Source organism: Fukomys damarensis, unplaced genomic scaffold (assembly GCF_012274545.1).
Source record: "Fukomys damarensis isolate Sample0158 unplaced genomic scaffold, DMR_v1.0_HiC HiC_scaffold_23, whole genome shotgun sequence".
Classification (NCBI taxonomy): Eukaryota; Metazoa; Chordata; class Mammalia; order Rodentia; family Bathyergidae; genus Fukomys; species Fukomys damarensis.
Genome location: NW_022900935.1, coordinates 3,620,672 through 3,642,935, shown reverse-complemented (window position 1 = coordinate 3,642,935; position 22,264 = coordinate 3,620,672). Strand labels below are relative to the sequence as shown.

At 56.2% G+C, this 22,264-nt stretch overlaps 3 protein-coding genes and 1 long non-coding RNA gene across 17 annotated transcripts in view; 2 read left to right on the top strand and 2 right to left on the bottom strand.

The window, feature by feature from the left end:
* Positions 1-9,810, top strand: part of Capzb (capping actin protein of muscle Z-line subunit beta) — a 122,169-nt gene extending 112,359 nt beyond the window's left edge. For 6 of the 8 annotated variants that reach the window (XM_033767912.1, XM_010614232.3, XM_010614234.2 and 3 more), the window contains 4 exons: positions 5,531-5,596; positions 6,154-6,230; positions 7,354-7,466; positions 9,615-9,640. In XM_033767912.1, the coding sequence (XP_033623803.1) occupies positions 5,531-5,596; positions 6,154-6,230; positions 7,354-7,456 (246 nt within the window). In that variant the 3' untranslated portion in view covers positions 7,457-7,466; positions 9,615-9,640. Of the gene's footprint in view, positions 1-5,530; positions 5,597-6,153; positions 6,231-7,353; positions 7,467-9,614 lie in introns of all 8 variants that reach the window. The other 2 variants (XM_033767913.1, XM_010614233.3) reach the window with 1 other exon arrangement.
* On the bottom strand, positions 1,721-9,707 carry LOC104855391. Its single transcript, XR_004518696.1, has 3 exons — positions 9,146-9,707; positions 1,930-2,031; positions 1,721-1,836 (listed from the first exon to the last, which is right to left on the bottom strand). It is a non-coding gene; the product is annotated as an uncharacterized LOC104855391 (long non-coding RNA).
* Positions 9,811-12,283: 2,473 nt separating the features above from the next.
* Positions 12,284-22,074, bottom strand: Slc66a1 (solute carrier family 66 member 1). Of its 7 annotated transcripts, none has more exons than XM_010614225.3 (10): positions 21,890-22,074; positions 19,113-19,205; positions 18,747-18,834; positions 18,360-18,605; positions 16,218-16,347; positions 15,587-15,674; positions 14,861-15,003; positions 14,638-14,730; positions 13,817-14,002; positions 12,284-12,744 (listed from the first exon to the last, which is right to left on the bottom strand). In XM_010614225.3, the coding sequence occupies exons 4-10, from the start codon at positions 18,521-18,523 to the stop codon at positions 12,667-12,669; spliced, it is 882 nt and encodes a 293-aa protein (XP_010612527.1). In that variant the 5' UTR covers positions 18,524-18,605; positions 18,747-18,834; positions 19,113-19,205; positions 21,890-22,074; the 3' UTR covers positions 12,284-12,666. The 7 variants fall into 7 exon arrangements, with proteins under 7 accessions (XP_010612527.1, XP_010612528.1, XP_010612525.1 ...); XM_010614226.3 differs by having other exon boundaries at positions 18,747-18,800; XM_010614223.3 differs by having other exon boundaries at positions 18,360-18,834.
* Positions 22,075-22,135: 61 nt separating this feature from the next.
* Akr7a2 (aldo-keto reductase family 7 member A2) overlaps positions 22,136-22,264 on the top strand; it is a 6,937-nt gene continuing 6,808 nt past the window's right edge. The window contains exon 1 of the mRNA XM_033767916.1: positions 22,136-22,263. Within this exon, the coding sequence (XP_033623807.1) occupies positions 22,157-22,263 (107 nt within the window). The 5' untranslated portion in view covers positions 22,136-22,156. The remainder of the gene's footprint in view (position 22,264) is intronic.

The following is a 22,264-nucleotide window of genomic DNA, read 5'->3' as shown; positions in this document are numbered from 1 at the left end:
GTTACCAGCATGTCGCAGTAGAAGCTGCACTGGGGCCCTGACTCTGTGACAGCAGACGTGGGAAAGGCAGACCATGGATCTCTGGAAAGAGATCCAAGGTCTCCCATCCGGGGAAGGGCCCTGCAGATGTTCGTTTGATTTTTCCCCCCCCCCAGATTCTAAATATTTAGACATGAAGGTGGAATGTTTTGTCGGGTGGAGAGATCGGGGCGGATCTGCAGGCAGAGCTGGCTTCCCACGTAGCCACAAGGCTCCCGGTGTGTCTTTAGGCAGGAAAGGCCCAGCCGAGGCCCTTGTTGTGGGTCATGGCAGCAGAGGCCTCCTTGACTTGGGCTTGGCAGTACATTTCCCTTAGAGGGGTGAAGCCACGGCCCGCCCGCCCTTCCAGCTGCAGGCAGCTCCTTGCTTTCCATGAGGTCGCCTGGGTGGCAACACTGGAACAGCGTGGCTCCTACATGCGGTTTGTGGGGTGTCTGTCTGTCAGATGACCCGGGCAGAGTGACCCAGCGCCTGGTCGGGAAGGAAAACTGGTGTTAGGCTGTCTCTCTGCCACCGTCCCAGGCTGTGGAGGACCGGGAGGAGAAGAAGGGGCCAGAGATGCTACGAGGAAAACACATGAGGCTGAGATGGACCCTGGTGGGAGTTTCTAATGGTAAAGAACACAGCGGAAGATGAGCCAACAAAGAGTTCTTGTGGAAGAAAACAGCTCTCAGGATCATGCAGACCTTGGTTCTGGTCCTAGCCCAGTAGCTTCCCAGCTGTGTGATCTGGACAGATCACCTCACTTCTCTAAGACTGGGTTTTCACCGTAGAGTCAATGATGTCTGTTTTGACAGCTCTGACCATTTCAACACATGGTTTATACTCAATAAAGATAGTTGTTACTGCTGCTACCACAGACATTCTAGAATGTACAGACTTCCAGACCCAGCGTTTTCCTATACTGAGCAACCCTAGCCTTCCTTGGCTTGGCAGCAGGTTGAATGCTGGCCTCCAGCCTGGCCTCATGCCCACAGGATGCCTTGGCAGCTAGCAGGACTCCAAAGGCCAGAGAGTCCTGGGAATGGAGCTCTGTTTTGACAAGCCGGAAGAGCTGCCATCCCACCGGGCACCACTCTAGGCACTTTATGTACATTAGTTTCTTTAGTGTGAGGCAGAGGCAAGGAAATCAAGTCCTGGACAAGCTGAGACCCTTTTCCTTTTGGGCTCCAGTACAAGTGCCTTGGAGCCGGTACCAGAAGCAGCCACAGGGTTCTTGAGCAGCCCTCCCTCCTGGCTGTGCCCGCTTAAAGATGCCACATGCCAGTGAGAGACAGTTTCCCCTTCTAAGTCAACAGCCACCAGTTTCCAAGAGCTTTCCAGTTTCGCCCCCACCTCAAGCCATGGACAGGAGGACAGGGTCTTGAGGACAGGCAGGCTGGACTCTGACTCCAGACTTCATTTGGAACTACCTTGTGGAACATCTGTGCGGCCACAGCACATAAAAGTGTTTTCCTTCTGGCAGCCACTTTTATAAGGATGTAATAATATATGCATTACAAAAATAGTTCTATTTCTGGTGGGTCAGCATTGCCAGCAAGCTTTGCCTGGCCAGGTGTGGAAGGGAGTCAGCGGGGGGTAGGGGCTGTGGAAAACGTTGGTGTGTGCCAGGATCTCTGTCCCCACCCAGCACCTTCCCTCCCCTTGCCCAGTCCCTGCTTGCCTTTTATTGGGGCTTCGCTTTCCTGCCCTGACCGAGGGGCCCCTTATTTGTTCCTGGGGAGCCCATGTACTCCCCCACCTCCTTTTGAGTATCCAGTGTTTTCAGCCCTTCTCATTGAAAGGTGGCTCTGGATCCTAAAGCACAAAGATAGGAACCAGAAGACTAAATGGCTGGTGTGACTTTACTTACCCTTTTAACGAGCCCTTTGCCCACAGTGCTGGCCTTACCTTGGGCTGCTGGTATCATTTAAAATAGAACCATCAGTGAGCTCAAAGTCCTCATCCCTTCCCAGGGGTAAGGGGAGAGCAGGGGTCTGCCTCTTCAAGGAGCTGGGGAGGAAGGAGAGAGAGAGTGATTTTCTGGAAGGATATAATTCACTCGGATCAGACACCCCATGCACCCAGCCTTCTCCCTGCCCAGCACAGCAGCTCTGAGCAGCCTGAGTGTGGGCACAGTGACCGTTCCTGTGTGGAGAGAGAACACACAGTCGGTGGGGGCCCAGCCTGGGGGAGGCTGAGTTGTGTTACCGACACGCACAGGGTGGCTGGCACCGTCGTCGCATCTCTGGATGGACTCCCCACGACACCTGTCTTAAGGGTGCTCAGGGCAATCCACGGCCCACGGACGGCAGGGGAGCCCATCTGTCTGGCATTCCTCTCCCTCTGTCTTCTGACCAGCCCTCAGCAGAACAATCCTGCTGCAGCCAGATGTCTCAGTTTTTTAAGACAGGATCTTGCTGTGTGATCCAAGCTGGTTTCAAATTCGTGATCCTCCTGCTTCAGTCTCCCAGGTGCCAGAACCAGATGTGTTTGTTTTGCAGAGATTAAGTTACATAATTTTGGAAGGGGCTTGCAGGGTCATAGTTTCTAGGTTTCTAAACTGGATCCCCATGTTACCGCATATTACCAGTGGCCACCCCATTCCCCCAGACCCCTCAGTGATTGGAGCTTATGGCCTGTTAAGGACAGATCTCTTAGCACACTGTGGGCTCAACTCAGTCATCCCTGATGTTTTCTCCCCTCCGAGTGCCCCACCACCACCTGTAGTGACAGAGATTGGTCTTTTCCCCGCTTCAGAGTCCTGCAGTTTCCCGAGTCACCTCCCACACACCCAGGGTTAGATACCCCCGTTTCTTCCCTCTTCGTTCTTGGGGTCAGGATGTGCAAATCTTTTAGGTAGGAAAAACTGTCTTGTCCATGATTCCCTTAAAATCTAGAGTTCTAGCTGGGCGTGGTGGCACACATCTGTAATTCCAGCGCCTGGGAGGCTGAGGCAGGAGGATGGCCACAAGTTAAAGACCAGCCTGGGCTATATAACAAGCCCTCCCCACCCCCCGCCAATCAGTGCCCTGAACTGAACACAGCCCTGCTGATGTGTCCAGACAACAGCATAGAACAGGGCCACCATCACCTTCTGATATAAATCATGGACTTTGGGCTACCATGCTTTGTTTTGTAGTAGGGTAGAAATGTCACCCTGACCTGAGCACCTGTCATAGTTTCCTTTTTGTACCCTGAAGTTGCATGAAAGCTACACAGTGGTCACGTCACTTTTTTTTTTTTTTTCCCAGTGACCAGGATTGAACCCAAGGGTACTCTAACACTGGGCTACATCTCCAACCCTTTTTGTATTTTATTTAGAAACACGGTCTCCCTAGGTTGCCACAGCTGGCCTCAAACTTGCAATCCTTCTGCCTCAGCCTGTCTCCTGAACACCTAGGATTATGGGTGTGCACCACCAGACCTGACCGAGTTCTTGATGAAGGTGAAACCGCCTAACACCCACAAGTCACTTCTTTACAGGAGCTGTTTACAAGTCAGCTGTACCCATTGTGTACCTAGTAAGGCTAATATTGAATTTAATTATCTGGATCGCACTCTGAAGCAGGAAGAACAAAGGGTTGCGATCTACAGCGCTGTGTGGTTGCATCTGAAAGGCTTGCATCTGGACAGACAGGTTGACCTGGGGCAGGTAGAGGCACCTGCTGGCTGCCTCAGAAGCCACCTGGGAGCACAGGCCCAGCCCTGTGGGCAGAAGGCTGTCACCCACCCCTGTCTCCGCCCCAGCTGCAGATGTTAGCCAAGAGCCTGCCTCCAGCCCAAGTAGGACATGAGCGGGTTGTGGTAGACCCTGACCTCGGTGAGCCGGTGCCAGCTTCTGTGATCTCTTGATGGTTTTTAATGATTCCATCAAAACTTGATGTCTGCACCGGCAATCCCAGATGCTAGGCAGCTGAGGCTGGAGAAACACAAGTTCAAGCCCAGCCTGGGCAATTTAGTGACATAGTAAGACCTTATCTCCATGTAAAGGCGCTGGGTTTTTAATCTCCAGTACGGGGGTGGGGTGGGGGTGTGGTATTGACGTCTTCATCAGTTTCCGGTTAGCCTTGGTTTCCAGGCCGGTCAGCACTGCTGCTCTGGTGTCCTTGCACCTCCAAGGTGAGCCATCATCCTCGAGGTCGGGTTGTCTGACCCAGGAAGCCTGACCATTCCAAGTGACTGGGCCAGGTGGTGACGGACGCCTGTAGATCCCAGCACCCTCAGGAGGATCACCACGAGCTCAAGGCCACCCGAAGCGACATAGTTCAAGGCCTTGCTGAATTGCACAGTGAGAGCCTTTCTCGACCAGTCAGTCCCCTCCGCTCACCCACTCGTGTCTTCAGCTCCCACCTATCTGGGTTTGGCTTTATCTCCCTGCCTGAAAACCCTTCTCCCTGATGAAGGCAGACAGAAGCAGGTGGAAGCACAGAGCCTCTGAGCCCTGAACACACATCAGCCTCCTGTACCGGCCTAAAGACCACTCTGATACTGCTCTGCTCTGTGTGTGTGTGTGTGTGTGTGTGTGTGCGCGCGCGCGCGCGCGCGCGCATGTGTTAAGAGTCTCGCAGTATCGTTCAGACTGGCCTTGAGCTCCCTCTGCAGCCCAGCTCTCCCTGTTTCATATTCCAGATTCCATACTGTTATTTCAGCATTAAGCTCTTAGAGTCAGTTTAGTGATGTTGGACATTTACTTACATGATCTGTAGTCTGCCTGGCACCCTATGAGATACAGGAATCTCTTCCTCAAAAAGCTATAATCACAAGGGTGTGGTGGCACATGCCCATAATCCCACCCCTCTGGGAGGCTGAGGCAGGAGGATGATGACCCTGTCTCAAAATTTTAAAAAGGTTGGGTATCTAACTCAGTGGTTCAGTCCCCCGAACAACCAAAATTAAAGTTAGAATCTTGTCAGAGAAGTAATGGGGAAAATAATAGGGGAAATCCACCATCCCTGTCCAGGTGCCCAGGTCACGTATGGCCTAGCAGTTTGCTGATTGTGGAGCTGAAGCTGACTGCCTGGCCTACACAGAAGGTCCTGGAGCCTGGAGTACCCTGTCAGGCCCTTCTGGCAAGGTCTTCAGCCAACAGCATGCCAAGGTGTGATGGTGTCATGGCATAGGAGGCTGCACCCTAGACCCTGGTCCAGGCAGGCAGCCCAGACCCACACCTGCCGGCAGTGGTGTGAAGGCGGAGTGAGTGAGTGAGGCTAGAGTGGCCTTTTTGCTGTCCCTCCATGGTCGTGGGTGAATGGTGGGTGAGTGCTTCCCATGGCTGCAGCAGAAAACTCCCCTGGAAATAGGCTCTAGGGGCATCTGTTGGCTGGGTTGTTTGTGGTCTGAAATTACATTTTTGTGCCGCAGAAGTGGCCTTGTACCACCTGCGGCTGGTTCCACAGAGCCACCCACAGCACAGCCCTCGGCTCTTTGTAAACCTTGGAGGTGAGCAGGCTGCGTTCTCTGGGAGCAGTGCTTCCTCTCATGCAGAGCAATGCTTTTTTGTCATTTGCAGATGGAAAAAGATGAAACTGTGAGTGACTGCTCCCCACACATAGCCAATATCGGGCGCCTGGTAGAGGTGAGTGGCATCTTGATCCCAGGGCTGTGGTTCATTCCTGTGCCAGTGCCAGCCTGCTTGGCCTCGCCTGCCTCGGCCTCTAAGCCTTCTGATTGGGCCACACACAAGGCTTCACTCTGGGCACCACAGCGAACTCTCAGAGGGCCGCACTCAGACCTTGGCTCTAGAACGCGATAAGTCCTGTCTGTCCCATTCCACCAGGTGAGAACAGAGACCTGGGCTGGGAAGATCCCTGGAGCAGGGTGGCCTTGGAGCAGCTTCGAGGCTGCCTCCGCCTTGCCTGTCACCACAGGAATTGTTCACAGAATTGGTGGCCAGACTGAGGGGTGGAGCTGTGGTTTAGACCAGCTGCTCCCAGTTAACGGTCAAAGTTGGCCGCCAGTCCCTAGGTGTTGGCTTCCTGAGCACAAATGAGAGGTGGGGTCTTGGCTGCTGGGAGCTCGCACAGCTGCATGGCTCCCCACTGTGGCCAAAGCAGGGACTACAGGGGGTGGGAGTGGGGTGGGCCTCGGTTCCTCACTGTTTACCATGCTGGCTGACCCCGCCTTGCTTCACAGGACATGGAAAATAAAATCAGAAGTACACTGAATGAGATCTACTTTGGAAAGACAAAGGATATCGTCAACGGGCTGAGGTAATTACAGAAGTCAGAAGTGGTGGAACCAAAACCATAGATTTGACACCTGGCTGTGCTGGTCAATAGCTATGTGGCCTTGGGCCTCAATTTCCTCATTTATAAGATGAGGCCAAAGGGGCTGGGATTTAGCTCAGTGGTGGCATACCTGCCTTTGTAAGCGCTAAGTCCTGACTTTGATCTCCAGTACCCGCCCCCCCCAAAAAAATGGGGCCAAAGTACTCCAACTCTGGGATTGAAAGGGATGTTACCCGCTATAGTTCACTCTCCATAGCTTTGGTTCCCACCTCTTTCACCTTCTCAGCCTTTAGTGCCCTCATCTTCGCAGTCTGCCTGTCCAGCTTGTCAGACCCGTGTAGAGAATCTGCCCAGCTCCCTTGGCGATGGGGCCTGAGGGGCCCCCACCACCCCCAAGATGCCAGAGAGGATGCCTGCTGCGGGGCCAGCCACCTCTGAGCAGCCCGGGCTCCGGGCAGCACCGTGTAGCCTACAGACTGGTGCAGAGGGTGCAGGCCGCTCTCTTAGGGCTGTAGTCAGGTCCTGTCCTTAACCCACCTCAGGCCCTGGGTTCTGCTGAGCAGAAAGCCAAGGGTCTCGGGCCTTGGGGGTAGTAGCTAAGGAATGAGCACTGGTCTTGGAGTCCAGAGGCCAGGCTCTCCTCTAAGCCGTCGCTTGGGCCCTCATGGAGACCTTCCACATCCTTCTCAGTGTCCCTCTCCAGTCGGGGAGGCAGGGCGTGAGGTCAGGTGGACTGGTGACGCCTGTGAAGGATTCTGCAGCCCAGCTCCACCATGAGTCCAAGAGCCCCACTGTGCCCTTGAGCCCATTCCATGCCCAGTTCTCTTGGGTGGGCCAGAGGAGAGGAGTGCTCGACCCAGAGGCGGCCCCAGTCTGTGTATTTGTCTAGGAGACAGATTATACAGTTTTATAAGGAGGCGGCCCCTGCAGACCTGCAGGGTGATGGGTACAAGGCCCTGAAACCTGGCACCACCGCCAGCCTTGACCTGCAGTAGAGGGTCATGGTGACCCCCCATGTGTCCCTGCCTGTTCCCCAGCTTCCAGCCCCATGTTCTCACTGCTGTTGCTCTCTCCCTCTGGCTTCACCCTCTCTGAACACTCTTAGATCTCTTGATGCTATCCCCGACAACCACAAGTTTAAGCAGTTGCAGAGGGAGCTTTCTCAAGTGCTGACCCAGCGCCAGGTCTACATCCAGCCTGATAACTAAGCTGGCCCAGGTACCCTGCCGGAGAGGCCTGAAATGCGCACTAAACGGGACTTACCAACCCGCTGAGACCCCGCGGGTCCGGCGGCTGCTGCGAGGCCATTTAAACCAGCACTAACCCTGCGTCCGCTCGTGGCTGGTGAGCAGCCATGTGAACGTGTAGCCTCAGCCCCACGTAGCGCAGACATGCATCACGTGTGTAGTGTGCGTGCTTTGCACTCTGGGCCGAGGCTAGGCGTGGGGAACATGGGTTTGGGCCTTTGCTCCTGAAGAAGCCCAGCCCTGGGGACTAACACTGCCGCCCGCAGAGGCTGCTGTGTGCACTTCTTGGCTCCCATGGCAGCAGGCGCTGGGCTGTGCCCTCTGCCCATCCTCGTTCCTCGGGCAGCCTCTCTGGGTCTGGGGGACTCACAGCCAGCTCTTCCCGAATTCTCCAGCAGGGACCCCAGAAACCCCGAAGCCCTGTCCTGACCTGGGAAGGGGGTCTCCCCCGAGCCTGGGCCTGGGGCACAGCCCATTGCGCCTCCAGATGGCTGCGGGGGCCACCCCAGCCCATTGGCTGTCACCTAATGAGCCACAGTGAACGTGGCCTCTCCTGCCAGCTCTGTTCAGGGAAAGGAAAACAGTCGTGCTTGTTGGCAGTGGCCAAGAATCACGACTTGAGCTTTGGACAAGTGCAGGTGTACCGAGGCAGTCAGCACCCCTGGGGGAAGGAGGGAAGGTGGCTTTGAATAACAAGGCAAATACTGGAAACCTGGCAGGTCCACTCAGCCCAGAAGAGGCTCAGGGAACTTCCAGTGGGCAGGGGTCAGGCGTGTGTGCAACAGGCGAGCTGCTCTGAGGCTGTGTGGCTTCTGCGGCAGGCTGGTGAGTGTGTGCTGGCTCCCAGTCCAAGGCAGCCAACGAGGCTCAGGCTTCCCGCCATGTCACGGAGAAGATCCTTTTTAAGGTACACCGTGACAGCGGCGTTCCTGGGGGCCGCTGGGGGCCTGCCGGTGGGACAGACACCTCCTGGAAGCACATCCTTCCTCCGCAGCTCTGCCCGTGAGTGGGGCCTCTGCTCCTTAGGCCCGCGGCTGACCAAGTCTGGCGTCCTCACCTCTAACCTGAGCCTGACACTGAAACAGTCACCTCTGCAGGGCGGGGTTGGCTGGACACAGCTCAGATCCGAGGGTCTTTTTCGTCCTTCCCAGAAGACCTGGCCCTGCCCAGCCGGAAGCCCCTGTACTACTGCTCAGCCACCGTGTCCCGCCGAGGGTGCTGTTGGCCACCCGTTGTAAACCATGTGGCTCAGCTGGGATGTGGAATCCGGGCTGATCCAGGGCAAATACAGAGACGTGTGTTTCAGCAGCACTGACCACAGCGGCGGCCTTTCTGGTGGGGATGTTTTTGTGTACAGATTGCTTCAGAGTCTTGTCTGTGCCGCCTTGGACCCTTGTATGATGTTTCTAGGATTCAGTAGCCAGACGTTAAGTTGGGATGCCAATGCCTCTCCCAGTACTGCTTCCTTTTACTCCCCCATCCAGCACTTGGGCTTGGTTTCCTGATGCTTCTTTCCCATTCATTTTGTAAACCTGAGACCTCTGGGCCTTGCCCTCCCTCTCCCCGCTGATCCTGCTGGGAACTGCCAGGGGTCTCTCTTTCTTAAAAGGGTGTTTCCAGGATTGGACAGCAGGGGGTGCAGGCACTCACCTCACTCCTGTGCCGCCTTCCAGAATCCTGGCTGAGTCCCCGAGCAGAAGCCTAAAAGCACCTGGCCTTCCTGTGCTGCCTTGGCACGCAGAGGCACTGCTCCTAACGGCTCAGCTCGCCGGGTGGGGCCCTGCTACACCTAGAGGAGCAGCCGGCCCCCTCTGCCGCAGCCCAGATGTCCAGCTGGAAGCCTGGGGCAGCTGCTCTGCAGCCAGAAGCCACCTTCCGGGTCCCATGCCACTGGGTTCTTCTGCCCAAAGCGGTGGCCCTAGGTCCTGGTTGCTAGAACCAGGTCACCCACTGCCTGGGCGGAGCTGACATCATCGGTGGGCGGTGCCTCTCCAGAAACCAGGCCCGGTGCTGGTGCTGAGGGTACAGGTCCGGAGCAGGCCCAGAGCCTTGGCCTGGCCCTCAGTGCCACATCTCTTCTGGTTCCATCCACGTGTAACCCTCCTTTCCTCCTCTGCAGGTCTGTGCAGACTTTCGCAGACAAATCAAAACAAGAAGCTCTTAAGAACGACTTGGTGGAGGCTTTGAAGAGAAAGCAGCAATGTTAAACCTCTGCTTCGTGCTAACTGGCCACGCCATGCCCTCATTAGGTTCCTTTCTTAGAAAACTCATTTTCTGCTCCCTCTCCCTCGGCCCTGCCCTCCTCGACAGGTCACATAACAACTTGCATCATGGACCTCCACCCACCGCACCGCGCCATCTCTCCCTGACAATAAAGCCCATAACCACCCTGTCTGGCTCTCAGGCCTGCTTCCCACCACGTTTTGCTATCGAAACTCTCGATATTTCCATAGAAACTGTGTTTTTTGTTCGCCTGGACCCTGTCTCCCTCCCTACCCCTCCATTTAGAGGCATAAAATACACTGTCAGCCACCCGCCCCTCCCTCCCACCTTTTTGTTACATTGGTGTAAAAAATGTAAAACAAAAAAATTTTATGAAATAACTGTGGTGTGTGAAAGATAGAAGAAAAACTGATTCCATGTGTGTTTGGGAGTTGCTTGGGGTTGGGGTCGGGTCGGGTTGGGACGGGCATCTCTGGAGGAAGGAGAGGCGGGCCCTGCCTCGTCCTGGGCAGAGCAGACCCGCCCGGCCCTGCAGCTGCGCAGCCCGGGGAGGGGCAGCGCCCTGCTCTTCTGGCCAGGTGCTTTTCTGTCAATTTTTATGGAATGCAAAAGGAGTTTTTTGTTTTATTTTGTTTTTTTGTAAAGCTTAAACAAAAAAAGAAATCTACATCTTATACTTGAGCCTCCATACTTAAAAAAAATGAAAAAAAGAACAAAAAAAATAAAAAGAAACTGGGACGCAGTGCTGGCCTTGTGTTCTCTCTTGCTGACCTCGGCTTGCATGCATGGCCTCAGCTGGACAAGGCTGGGGGGCTCCAGGGGGAGACCAAAGACAAGTGGGGAGCCAGGAGGGCCCGGCATCACACTGAGGCTCGAGGTGCAAGGAAGGTCCTGGACCTCCCTGCCCCCTTCCCTCGGGTTCCTTGTTTTTAAATTCCCCAGGGGTCACCATCCTGGAAAGGACTGCAGTACCAGGCAGGGTGTGCAGAAGTCCTGTGACATACCGTCCTCAGCTATTAAAGTGTAAAAACGTGCTACACTTGATCCTGGCCAGAAAGTAACTGCCGGGGGCCAGGGATTTAGCTCAGTGGTTCCGCTGCCTGCCTTGCAAGCGCAAGGTCCCAAGTTTGATCCCAGTACCAAAAAACAAAAACACAGGACCACAGCAAGGGCGAGGTCAGCCCCCACTGGAAACCAACTGTGAAAGTTAGGCCTAAGGCCCTCAGTGCCACGGAGCTCGGCCTGCTCACCTGGAGCCAGTCTGCCTGCCACACCTTTCCCAGCCTCCCTGGGCTTGCAGGCCATAAATAAAAAGAAATGGATGCAGTTAGCGCCGGTCCCCGACTCCTGGCCCTGGCTTCTTGTTCTGAAGCGATGTCACAGAATGTGGGGCTGGGTTGTGGCTTCATGGTAGAAGGGTCCCCAGCAGGCGCCAAGCCCTAGTTCCATCCCAGCACTGCAGAACTCAACAGGAAAAACCACCCACTCAGAGTTCCTTTTAGTACCCTGGGGATTTAGCTTCTCTTGCCACAAATTAAAAATAAAAATAAATTTTAAAAATAACAAGATGATAGACCCCAAAACTAGTGGTGGGAAAGCCGGGACGCTGGAGAGGCAGGCCGGGCTCTGACAGTGGTGTGGACTGTGGATGAGGCAAACGTCTGGAGCCATTTCCGCCCAGCACGTGGGGGAGATGCTCTGGCCTCACAGGCTTCTGTTAGCACAGTGCTTGCTTGACAGCAGAGTCAAGTGTTTGTGTGGATAGGTGTGCTATCCTATCAGGGGACCAGAAGAAACTCGCAACCCAAGAGCTGACGTAAGACAGACCTGATCTTGCTCTGCCTACTGCGCGTTCCACCTTTAGGTCACAGCCCTTGTCACCAGGGCCGGTCTTCTCACCTCGAGGGCAGTGAGCATAGGTGAGTCACTGCAGCCTGACACCCAGGACAATACGGCCCCATGGGGGCCGCCTCACCAACCACCCAGAGCACCGGTGTGGGCTGTGGTCCCCCCTTTTATGAGGCTGGGGTCTAAGTCTCAAGCACATCTTCCCTCAGTTTGCCAAGCAGCCCCCAGGTCCCTGGATCTGGCATTCTGGACCTGGGGTGAGACGGGCAGGGACAGGACCAGGCCCCTCTGACACCAAGGCTCCCACTGTGCGCAACAAGAAGACAGAATCCGAACAGGTCTGGAAACAGGCTCAGGGCCGGTGCAGCCCTCCTCCCACCCTTTGTCCTGGCCTGTGTCCTGCAGGAAGGCACCTGATCTCCAGCCAGCCCCGCGCCCTGACAAGCCAGACTTTTAGACTGGGGCTACACATGCCATCACGCCATCCCAGCTCCTCCTGGGCTTCTGCACACCAGGTGCAGCCACCCCACTGGGTGTCATTCCTCACTCCGGAGCCTGCGACACAGCACAGAGATGTGGGAAGAACCAGAGACGCTGGGAGGCCGGGCTGGGGTACAGGCAGACACGTCCCCACCTCCCCCAGCCTCCCCCCTCAGCTCACCTCCCCACAGGCCACCTCCTACCACTGTTTCTGAACAGCCTAGACCCCCACACCTAAGGACAGAGCGGCAGGGACAGGCCTCGCTGGAAGGTACGTTTACTAGGTTACATCAAGTCCTGGGCTAGTCCTGGGTCTCTCGCCATGGCGTGACCCCTGCGGGTACAGAGGCAGAACGAGGTAGGTGGGTGAAGGGGCGGCAGAACCGGGGTCCCCGAGGTTAGAGCAGCTGCCTTTGACCTGGAGGGTGCTGTTCAGGCCAGGCCTAGGGCTGTCTTGCTTCTGGGAGAGTCAGTCCCTCCGGAGGGGTCAGAGGCAGTGGGGTGGGACAGCTGGGCGGGAGTCCCAGGCCTGGGGGTGGCAGCAGTGACACTGCCTGCACCTCTCCTTCTGGGCATGGTATCTGGAGGTCTCTGTCATCCTGGGTCCATCGTGACGCGGGTCAGCTGGGCAGGAGGGGCTCGCGCTCTAGGGAGGCAGCTTCCGCGGTGTCCCTGTACACCAGGAACTGGGTGGAGATCTGAGGGCCGCGTTAAGGTCCGAGGGAGCAGCCGGAGTTGGGCCTGCGGGAGGGGCTCACCTCCCTTCCCTCTGTCACCCTCCTTTCCCCCTGCAGGCGGGATCCCAGCCTCGACCCCCAGCCTTGGCTGTGCTGTGTCCCCCACGCTGAGCGCCCTCCTGCTCCCCAGCCCAGCCGCACCCCAGTCCTCCCCGAGCTCTCAGGCAGCCTCCCAGAGCCTGGTCCGGGACCCGCCCGCCTCCTGTCTCCCTCTCATTATAGCCCTCGGGGACGCAGCAAGCAGTTGAAACAAGGGCAGTGATTACTTTCTCCCACACGAGACACAAATCATGTCCTGTGACTTCCTCAGCACTCCGAGTGCTGGCTTACAGGGGAAGAGGTTTCCGATACATTATCTGACGTCACTGCCCAGGATGCTGGTGAGGCAGCATCTGTTAACTCAGAGGAAGAGAGGTTGATGGTGTGCTGTGTCACACAGCTAGGAAGCAGTGGGGGAGGCAGGATGTGAATCCAGGATTCTCTGGCTCTAACTCAACTAACGTTCTAGTTTTCATTCCCATACCCTGGATAGACTCTTCTGTTCCACAGGCCCTTTGCACAAGTTGTGCCTGGAACTTTCTCCCTTGCCTTTGCCCAACCAATTTCTTGCTCAGGCCACAGTTTAAATGACATTTGCAGAAGGCCTTGTTTACCCTAAAGCCAGGACAATCCCGTGGTGATGCACTCTTGCTGTCTCTCCCTGTAGCACCTGGAGCCACTGCAAGGATAAGCCATGTGTCCTGTAGGACTGTCCACCAAGCTGTGCCTCGTCCTGGGCCCACTGATGGGTCTGGTGCCTGGTCAGGTGGCTGACCCACAGCAGGTGTGAACCCTCTGAGCAGGTAGGAGGACACAGGCACTGACGGGTAAGTGGACGGGAGGCCGGACAGGCGAGTGGGTGGGTGACGGACGGTGGGTAGGACAAACATATGGACGGGTCGATGGCTAGACAGGTAACGCATGCTGAGCCGTGTGGAAGCAGCGGCCTCCTGGCCCACCCTGCCCCACCTGCCCTATGCGCTCTGAAGGATACGATGGTGTCAAGCAGCAGCACACCCAGGCTGCCCACAAGCCAGGGCAGGTGGTGCAGCACGTAGCTGCCCTCACTCTGGCCCACCTCGGGGTTCTTGAGCAGCACGCTAAGCCCGTACAGCGCATTCCCCAGCATCACCAATGCGAACAATGAGTAGGAGATTCCCTGGGTCGACTTCCGCAGGAACTGGGGGTGAAGAGGACCCCGTGACTCTGGACTGTAACCGCCCGCGTCCCCCGAGCCCATCGCGCTGTATGTACTCTGAGCCAGAGCACAGGACCAGCCCCGTCCAGACCACTTCTAACCACTCCTTTCCTTACTCTCCGGCCCCCGCCCAGGTCCACAGAGACCTGCCGGCCCCACACTGCTCTGCTCTCCAGCCCCACGGACTCCTACCACCCAGCCAGCCTCCCCGTTCCTGTTCCTCTCCCCTCCCTCCTTCCTCTTTTCTTTCCCTCCAGTAACAGGGATCAAACTCCAGACCTTGCACTTGTAAGGCAGGCAGCGACATCACTGAGCTAAATCCCTGGCCCCCGCTCCCTTCTTCTCCTCTCCCCTCCTGAGATGCTCCTTCTCATCTGACCTCTGACTCCGGGCACACACACAGCTCTCAGGTACCCCTTCATGGCCGGTATCTATCTCCTGGCTCATTTTCTTCCAGAGGCAGAAAATGCGGCTCAGAGAGCTGGATTAGCCTGCCAAGCCACCAGTGAGGATGGTGTCAGGCCTAAAGGCTCCTGCACCGCGCCACTTCTCAACCCAGAGGCCTGGGCCACTGGGCCACTCTCCTTCCAACCCGGCCCTCCCCTGGGAAGGCTCACATTGGTGCGGATCTGCGGCAGCCTTGAGAGCAGGTACAGCACACTGGACACAGAGCCGATGACGAAGCCAATGATCTCCTGCTTTGTAAAGGGCTGGAGGGACAGAAGTGGGTGCTCAGAGCCTTGTGGGCCCAAAGGGTGATCCTCCTCCACCGAATACCATGTGACCTGCAGGGGAGGTCCTGGGAGAGAGCCAGACCCCGACCCATTAACCCCACCTCACCTTACTGCCGGGCTCCACAGACAGGAGCATCCGCCCCCGGAAGACTTCCCGCGGGGCAGCCACAGGGCCAGCGCTGCGCAGCAGTGGTGTGATACACACGGTCCCAGAGATGACCAAGAGCACAGAATTGATGGAGGCAGACACTAGACACAGAGCAAAAGAGAATCCAAGGTTCCAGAAGAATCCAGATGTACCACAAAGACAGGGTGGCATCCCAGCCATGCGACCTTGGACAAGTGACCTAACCTCTCTGAGCTTTAATTCATCTACAGAATGAGTCTATCAATAGTACCCTTCTCCTAGGTTGCAAAGGTAAAACGATGAGGACAGTAGGGTCCGGGAGAGGAAACATCATTGAGACACAATCCCGTGTCTCGTTCACCCTTGAGCTGACCTTGTATACTGTCCCTGCTGAATCCTGGAGGGTAGCGGCAGCCTGTGCATTTGTCCTCCTTGCCCAGCTCCAAGCCCAGGGCTAGACACAGGGGAGGACCTGAGCCACATTCGCTGAATGGGAGTCGAGTCATCGGGACTCCCTGTGGTCTGGGCCGGATGTGCTCACTGCCCTCCAGCCACCATCTTGACCCATGAACTCAGGCTTTTAGATAAGGCCTTTCTGAGGCCTGGCTTATCTCAGCAATGAGAAACCCACTTCCTCACAAGTTCCAGGCCCCTCCGGCTGCCTGCAGGGAGCCTGCTCCAGAGCACCCGCGTCCCCGTACTCACACGGAGAGGGGCGTTTCTTGAACTTGTAGTGGAAGTAGAGAGTCAGCATTACCAGGTCGGCCAGGACATAGTACACAGCTGTGTAGCTCTGCAGGAGAAGAGAGCCTCGGACTCAGGACCAGCCCTGTGGTACTTCACCTCCGAGCCTCTTTCCTCACCTAAGAGGAGGGATCATGGTTCCTGCCTGGCAGAGGGAGAAACCATGGAGGCACAGGGCCCAGCCAAGTGCCCAGCCCCAGGAAGTGCTGAGGAATCTGTGGCTGGTTCTACGGGTCAAGGCCTCACAGCCCTACTACAGAAGACAGTGCTCCCTGGATGATTCTCAGCTGTGCCTAGCCACAGGAGGACGATGACATCCGGGCTCCGAAGGAAAACCTCAGCTCCTCCTCAAGGGCCCTGTACCTTAACTTCTGAAGTTGGAGTTGTAGCTCCTCAAAAGCAAAAGACCCCGATGGTTGGAAGGGGCAGAGACTTGCCCACTGTCACACAGCACGCCAGGAGCAGACCCTTGCTAAGCGGATGGACTGATGGGTCAGGATTCTGAGGCCTGGGCCTCTTCTCCTGCTGCCTGCTCCCAGTGCCTCTGCCCTGCCTGTCGCTGGCTGTCCCACCCTGCCCGGGGACCACCCACCTGCAGGGGCAGCTGGTCAGCAAGGAAGGAGCCAATGAGGTTGCAGGAGTCACCACCGATCCAGCCCAGGAGGAACCACAATGACAGAGCCTGGTCCATGTTTCCTGTCTTGCAAGCCTTGATGTACTGGCTGTGGAGAGAAGACATGAGCTCAGCGGCCCAGGGCTGTGAGGGTACCTTGCCTCAGAGGGCCAACAAGGATACTTCTCCCATGAACCCCAGAACAGGAGATGGCGGGGAGGCATCCTTCCTGGTAGCAGAGTCTATACGACCCTTCTCTGCCCTTTACCTGGGGGAATCCCTTCTAGCCTGGGCGACTACGGCCAGAGAGACCCTCAGCCTCACTCAGATTCTGCCCTGCCATCCCATGGGGTCCCAGAGGGGACTCGGGGTCTGCATGAGGGACCAGGAGTTGGTGTCAGGCCCTGAGAACTGTATCACAGGTTCCTTGGCTCTTTTGTTCTGTTTCATTTTTTGCAGTGCTGCGGACAGAGCTCAGGGCCTCGCACATGCTAGGCAAGCCCTCTACTTCTGCACTACATCCCAGCCCTCCTGTATTTCTGAGTCTGAGAGCAGGTTGCGGGCAGCACAGTAGCCCAAGGTCTGCACCTTGCTCCATCTCCAGGACCCGTCGATAAAGAGGGGCCAAGCCACAAAGGGCAACAGAGAAGACAAGGTGGAGAGCCTGTGACTCCATAACGCTGGCTGCCCACTGTTTCCCCAAAGGTCTTTCTTTAGTGCTGGGACCCTTTCTGGACCTGTGGCTAGGTGGAAGTTTGAGGCCAAAGCTGAGCACGGGCCAATGCTGCTAGGGCCGGGGGTGTCTCAGGCACAGTTCAGAGCCCTCCGTGGGCATGGACTCCTTGGTCTTTCCCGTTTCCCTCGAAATCCGGGCTGTCACAGTCCTCCCCACTGGGGACCACGGGCGCTGTCGTACAGCTCAGATTCTCCTGCCCCGAGCCTCTGATCTTGTGCTTAACCCTTATGCGCACATCATTTCCTGTTCAAATTTCTTTCTTTGAGGTACTAGGGACCCAACCTAGGGCCTTGCACAAACTGGCCGACACCCCTAGTTCCACAAACTTTTTAACCATCTGCATGCAGGTACCCATGAAGACCCAGAAAAGAAAAGGTCGGAAGGAAAGACGGAAGGAGAAAAGGGAGGGAGAAAGGAGGAAGGGAGGTGGGGAGGAGCTGAGGTGTAGCTCAGAGGTTGAGAGCCTCCTTAGTACATGAGGTCCTCGGCTTGATCCCCAGCAGCAAAAAGAAAACGAAAGAAACTAAAAAGGTTCCTTTCTCCCCACACCCCCGCCAGCATTTGTTATTGGTTGATTTCTTGACAGCAGCCATTCTGGGGTGAGGTGAATCTCAGTGTTGTTGTTATCGGCATCTCTCGAATGACCAGGTCCTTCACCCTGAGCTACATCCATAGCCCGTTTTTTATTTTCAAACAGGGTCTTGTTAAATTGCTCAGACTAGGCTTGCAATCCTCCTGCCTCAGCCTCCCAGAGGGCAGGGATTACAGGCGTGCAATACTACACTTGGCTGCTGAGGGTAGACACTCCCAACTCCTGTGTTGTTATGCAGTTTGTCTCTGTGCCCCTTCATCATCAGCATTTTGTATTCAGTGCTGTTGTCTCCACACCAGACCATCTAAACTATGAGGACAAAATCCATGCTGGATGCACGCCAGCCTTCCTGGTCCCCACATCCCCATCTTACCAACTGTGCAACCTACTGCACAGTACGTCATTTCCCTGGGTTTCAGTTCCCTCATCTGTAAAATAGAGAAGCCCCTGTACCAATCCCACAGGCTTGCTGTCAGGACCAAAACAGGTAAAAACACATCTGGCACTTAGAACTGAGCCAGGTCCAGAGTGGACACTCAGTAAACAAGAGTAAAGGTTACTCTTCCTGTAGCAGCAATGCCCAGCCTGAGCTCTTGGGGGGCTCCATCCAGGCCCTTCCCAAGCGGGCCAGAAATCACTGACTGTGACTGGGTAGGGTGGTATACCTGGCCGGAAGTCACTGACTGTGACTGGATAGGGTGGTATACCTGGCCTGGCGTCTAGACAGGCCCATGCAGTGCCACAGTCCCACGCCACAAGCCCTGCTTGCTCCAGCTACCCAGGCACAACTCACGGGAAGGTGGACGCAGCGAAGCAGAAAATAGAGATCAGGCCCAGGCCCACACTGGCTTTGTCCCAGCCGTCCTGGGCACACTCGTGAAACATGTCCCATATCCACAGGATGGAGCCATTGGGGCAGCTGGAGAAGTTGCCAGTGCCCAGTTTCTTCCAGTGCATGGCTGCAGAGGGGTTCTGGTCTGGAGAGACCACGCAGGAGAGAAGTTGGGGACTGGCGCACTGAGGCCGGTGAGGGTTCCTTCTACAGAGAGAAAGAGAGCAGGCTTCAGCTGTGGGAGACGCAGCCCCTATTCACCGACACCCTCCAACCTAACCCTAACCCAGCCCCATCACTTGGCCTCGACCAAGTTAAGTGCCAGGACCAAAGAAAGATAAAAGATACCGTCCTTGCCAGTGGGGCACAACAGGCCTCCAGGTACAAGATCACAGTGAGCACCTGCAACCACAAACATACAGGGGGAGCCCAGAACCTGCAGTCAGAGACACGAGCGTTTGTATGAACACTGAGGCCAAATCCATTTTTCACTGTTGTTACTATGAGTTACTCCGGCAGGGTGTGCAAAGCCAGGCTGCCCAGTTCAGGCTCTCATGAACTGCCCCAAATATTGGTCACATGACAATGAGGAGAAGGTGATTCCCCCCAGGGGTGCCCGGGCATCTGGGGTACAAGTTGAGGTTCTTGAGCCCGAGTTTCCCCAGGAGTTCACATGGCCTGTGGGACACCCACTGGTAAGGAACCCACGGTCACCTCTCAAGCCAGAATCCAGCTGGGTGCAGACGACTGCTGCCAGTGCCTGGGCACCCTGGACAGAGAGCAGAGCAGTCACTGCTGTGTGACAACCTAAAAAGGGGAGAAAGGGACCCTGGCTGGAGCCACCTGTCAGTGATAACCGCCGCCGCCCTGACCCCTCAGTCCCTCCCCAGCTCCAGGCTGAGCACCTGGCATGCATTAATGCAGTCTGTCCTCCCCACTCCAGGAAGTGGGGACTCCTGACTGCTACACCCAGCAGGGACCTGAGACCACGGTAAGGATGTGCTCTGCCAGGGCCTCCCTGCCAGGAAGAAAAAACGTCACACCCGGGACCAAGACCCAAACCCCTGCTTGCAGCCGCCACAGTCCACTGCCCCAGATGCTTTTGTCCCTGGGCGCACAGAACCTCCTGTGGGTAAGGCATGGCTGCCCAGCTCTCGAAGCGCAAAAAGCTCGCTTCCCCTTTTCTTACGGTTTTAAGTGGGGATTTCCTCACCCAGGCAGTGGCTCCCTCTTGCACCTTCATACCCACTTGTGTCCGGGACCTCTGCTCCTCATAAAGCAATGCCCTGGCTGGACCCTTCGAACTGCTGATCAGGAAGTCTCAGAAGGAGCTAGGAAACGAGTCAGCTCCTTTTCTCAGGAAGTTGTAAGTCTAGCCCTAACGTGACTGGCTGTGGGAGCTACGGCCCAGGTCACTGTCTACCTGGCTCACTGTGGTATCACAAGAGGCCCACGCAGTAGGGTGGAAAGGCTCTTCCTGGATATCAGTAGCCCTCCTTGATGATCATCAGCATAGATAAAGCTGGAAGCATTTACCTGATGCCTTGTCACTGCCAGCTGCAAAGCTACCCTAAACCACCCTAAACTAATGCAGTCCAGGTTAAGGACTACATCTTTGTAACGCCAAAGGCATTTCAAACCAAGTCCTTTAGTACAAACACCCCACACACACAGAGTGGACCGCCTCCCCCGCCCTCCGCTGGTAGATTCAGCCATCACATGTCTGGACACTGTGGTCCTTACAACTTCCCAGCAGTAGAGGACACTGTCCCCATTTCACAGATGTGGTTGAGTAGCTTTGGTGAACCACATAACCTGTTGGAGCTCATCTGTAAAATGGAGCTAATGACCCTCCATCCTTGGGTGGCTGCGTTGACAAAGCACTCATAAAACTCTCAGCCCCGTGTCTGACTTAATATTTGGTAGTGATTGTTATGAGGATGAAAGCCCAGTACCTAGACCATTCTGGGGCCTCTCTCTCACCGGGCTAAGGAAGAAACGATGTGGACAGAGATTCTGGTTTCTTCAAGAATTCCAACACACACCATGTACTTTGAGAAAGGCTGAGCTGCAGAGAGCCTCTCGATCCACACCCAACCCCTCTCCCTGACTCAAAGCAAAGCCAGAGAGGCATTTCCCACAAAAGCAGACACACTTTCCACTTTATCCTATTGGATCTAATCCACATTCCTTGAGACAAGGCCCCAAAACATCTCGAGAACTGCCCTTCTAACTCTCCCTCCTGTCCCAGGTCTGCAAAGAGTCAGCTCAGAATCCCAGGTGTCTGCACACACTGTCTCTCCACCTACAGATGGCCTTCTCCCCACAGGGGCTGTTTAAGAGATACTGTGGCCCAGTTCTAAACGGCCCTCTCCAAGAGGCCCTGCAAAAAGCCAGCTGTCCCCTCTTCCCCTTCCCTGGACCATACCCCTGGAGAAGGCTCCTCAAGGTCCTCAGCAACCATTTGAACACCCACCTTTCCCTTCACCGTGGTTATTCCCTTCCTGGTCTCAGCACTTAGGCTCACCAGTAAAAGCTATGCAGTAAAAGTTCAGAAAATATTGAGACAGAGTGCAACCGCAGGGAGGAAAAGAGAGAAGAGAAAGAAAGAGAAAAGGAGGAAAGAAGTTACAAGGAAAAGGAAAAGAAGGAGAAAATTGAGCTAGGAGGGCCTAGGACTAAGAGGAAAAGTGAATCCTTCTGTCTAGCTACTGGTCTAGAAATCCTGGGCAAACGATGGAGTCCCAGCGTTCTGATCAGTAACTTGGGGAAATAATCCAAGTTCTCGCCACCTAGGCTTAAGGCAGGATTCACTGAGATACCCCAGGCCGTGCGATCACAGTGGGGAACACTCACAGTAATATTCAGGGAGGCTATGACAGTTCTTGCTCTAACTCCCCTTCCCTCCCCAGGGTTTCAGGCACACAGTGGCCTTTGGTAAGTGTCGAATGGACAAGACCTGTGACGATGACCCTGGCCAGCCCTCACACACCTAAACCCACACTGGCCCTGCACTCCTGGCACCCTGCCCTACATTTGGCTTGGGCAGACCTGGGGAGAATGCGGTGGGGCGGCGTCCCGGTTTGGGGATTCCACCTGCTCCGGGCCTTCCGGCCATCGCCAGTTCAGAGGAATAATGACAGGGCAGCCTCTGGGCCAGTGCCCTCTCTCAGTCCGTCGCAGGAAAACAAAGCCACTAGAAGCCACTGGCCACACGAGCAGGTGAAAAGAGACCCGGACCTCAACCCTGCCCAGGCTGGCTTGACGGCCTTGCTCTCCGTCCCGAGGTGGACAAGGCCCTGGAACCCCAGAAGCTTCCCCAAGCAAGCCCGCGCCTCGTCCCACGATCTCGCGGCTCTGGAGGGGACAGAAGCCTCGGACGGCGCGGGGGCAGGAGGAGGAAAGGGTGGGCGGGAGGAAAACGTGGCAGGAAGTGTCAAGAGTCCCGACCCCGGCCCTGTGACCTGCCGCCAGCCCCCAAGCCCTCTCACCGCCTCAGGATCCGCCGCGGGACCCGGCTTCTGGGTTCAGTCTTCTAGGTCAGCTGACCAAGCGCTGCTGCCCCGACCTGGGGGCCGAGCGGCTCCGCCTCTCACGCCGAGCCCTTGGCAGACCGTCCCTGGAGGCGTCGCAGGCACGCAGTGCGTGTGCGCCAGGCAGCGCCCTGAGCTTTTCTCTTCGCTCCCTAACCTGCTCCAAGCTCCGCCCCTCCAGCCTGGGCGGGGCCTGAAGCGGCTACTTGCGCAGGCGCAGTCCCGATGCTGCGCGCGACGTCTCGGTCGTTGAGCCAGGTTGCTGTGCGCTGGGCTCGAAATTCCCGGCCGACAGACTCTCGCAAACTCGTCATGTCTGGGCCGCCGCCACCC